Below are 1,470 nucleotides of genomic sequence, written 5' to 3' on the forward strand. Positions count from 1 at the left end.
TTGGTGGCAGCATGATGGAAGCTACGAGTCTGGGAAGATACCCCGTGGGTCAGGTACCTGAGGATAGCTCATCTTTCTTCCGGAATCAGTTAACAGGAGTAGGATGGGGGCAAGGTGGGGATGCTCCGCTTCTAAGCCCTGAAGATGCGGAGTGGGTGAGGGGTCTTTTCGCCATGGGCGAAGGTAGCAAGGTAGCAAGGTAGGCGGGGAGATGATTCTTTCCGATCTGAGACTGGACAAGGCGAAGAGAGGCTCCGCCAGGAGGAGGAGCTGACTCCCACGTCCAGCCGTCCGGGCTCCCTTAGGTCGTGGCTCTGCTATAAAGCCTCCACCAGCATGATCGCGACGCCTAGGGTGGCTTCGTTGGTGCTTGACCCTAGGCTGGGCAGCGTCTTTCCCCTCAAGCACCATGCAGCTCCTTCTTGCTCTGCTGGCGCTGGCTTACGTGGCCCCCTCTACTGAAGGTATCCTCGGGTGACCCTCTGCGCCCCCAGGACCCGGTACCCTTGCTAGCGCGCTCCGGCTGCGCGTTGTTCGTGCAGGGAACCGTGAGGCTGCAGCGGACTTGGTTGTGTGTGAGCGGGGGCGCCTACACGTGTCCGCGGGAGGCTGCGGGAGAGGGGGATGTGTGCTCGCATGTGCGCGGCCGCGGGGTGTCCGCGTGGTGGACGCGCGTGTGATTTGTGGTGTGGATGCTTCTCCGACCCACCTGGATCCACGGTCCTTTTCGCACCTTGGTTCTCTTGGGTTTGCCCGTGGGTGGCGAGTGGCCGACTGTCCTGCAGAGACTCTGAACCGGTAACTGTTGCCCACCCAGAACAAGCGCAGCAGGTTGGATGTATTGGGGTCCCGGTGTTCCCTTCTTCTGACTCTAGGGTCCTGCCCTCTGAGCTTCAAGCTCCCTTCTCCCCTTCCCCCAGTGCTGGATTGGGAGCCTGGCGGGGGGCATCCTAAGACCCAAGTCCCTGGCCAAGCCGGTCTTTCCAGACAAGGTGATTTTCGTTTAAAGATTAATGGTGAGACCGAGCTCTTAATTATTCTTCTAGGTGGGAGGTGGAGGTAGAGGCGTGTTAATATTTGATAAGGAGCTAAAGGCGATTCTAGCGGTTGGCACCTTCTCCAATACCCCATAGCTCTTCACGAAGACTTCATCTCTTAGTCCGCAGGGAAGCTTTCCCGTCCAACGGGCCAGAACTCCCTTCCAGAGTTGGCTGCTCTGCCCTGGAATGGAGAGTGGGGCGTACGGTGGGGACGTGAGGGGTCTCTCAGCCATCCAGAAGGAAAGAGTATTCCCCGTTGCAGGACTTAGTTTGGAGGATGTAAGGCACCTTGCAACAACTCCTTCCTAGCGGAGGGAAAAGAACAACTAATATAATGTTAAAGGGAGGAGTGTGTGTGTGTGAGTGTGTGTGTGTGAGTGTGTGTGTGAGTGTGTGTGTGTGTGAGTGTGTGTGTGTGAGTGTGTGTGTG

The 1,470-nt window shown here is 57.6% G+C and overlaps 1 protein-coding gene across 1 annotated transcript in view; it reads left to right on the forward strand.

Moving 5' to 3' along the window:
* Window positions 1-309: 309 nt before the first annotated feature.
* Ca4 (carbonic anhydrase 4) overlaps window positions 310-1,470 on the forward strand; it is an 8,402-nt gene continuing 7,241 nt past the window's right edge. Inside the window, exon 1 of the mRNA XM_021178267.2 lies at window positions 310-464. Within this exon, the coding sequence (XP_021033926.1) occupies window positions 410-464 (55 nt within the window). The 5' untranslated portion in view covers window positions 310-409. The remainder of the gene's footprint in view (window positions 465-1,470) is intronic.

Source organism: Mus caroli, chromosome 11 (assembly GCF_900094665.2).
Source record: "Mus caroli chromosome 11, CAROLI_EIJ_v1.1, whole genome shotgun sequence".
Taxonomy (NCBI): Eukaryota; Metazoa; Chordata; class Mammalia; order Rodentia; family Muridae; genus Mus; species Mus caroli.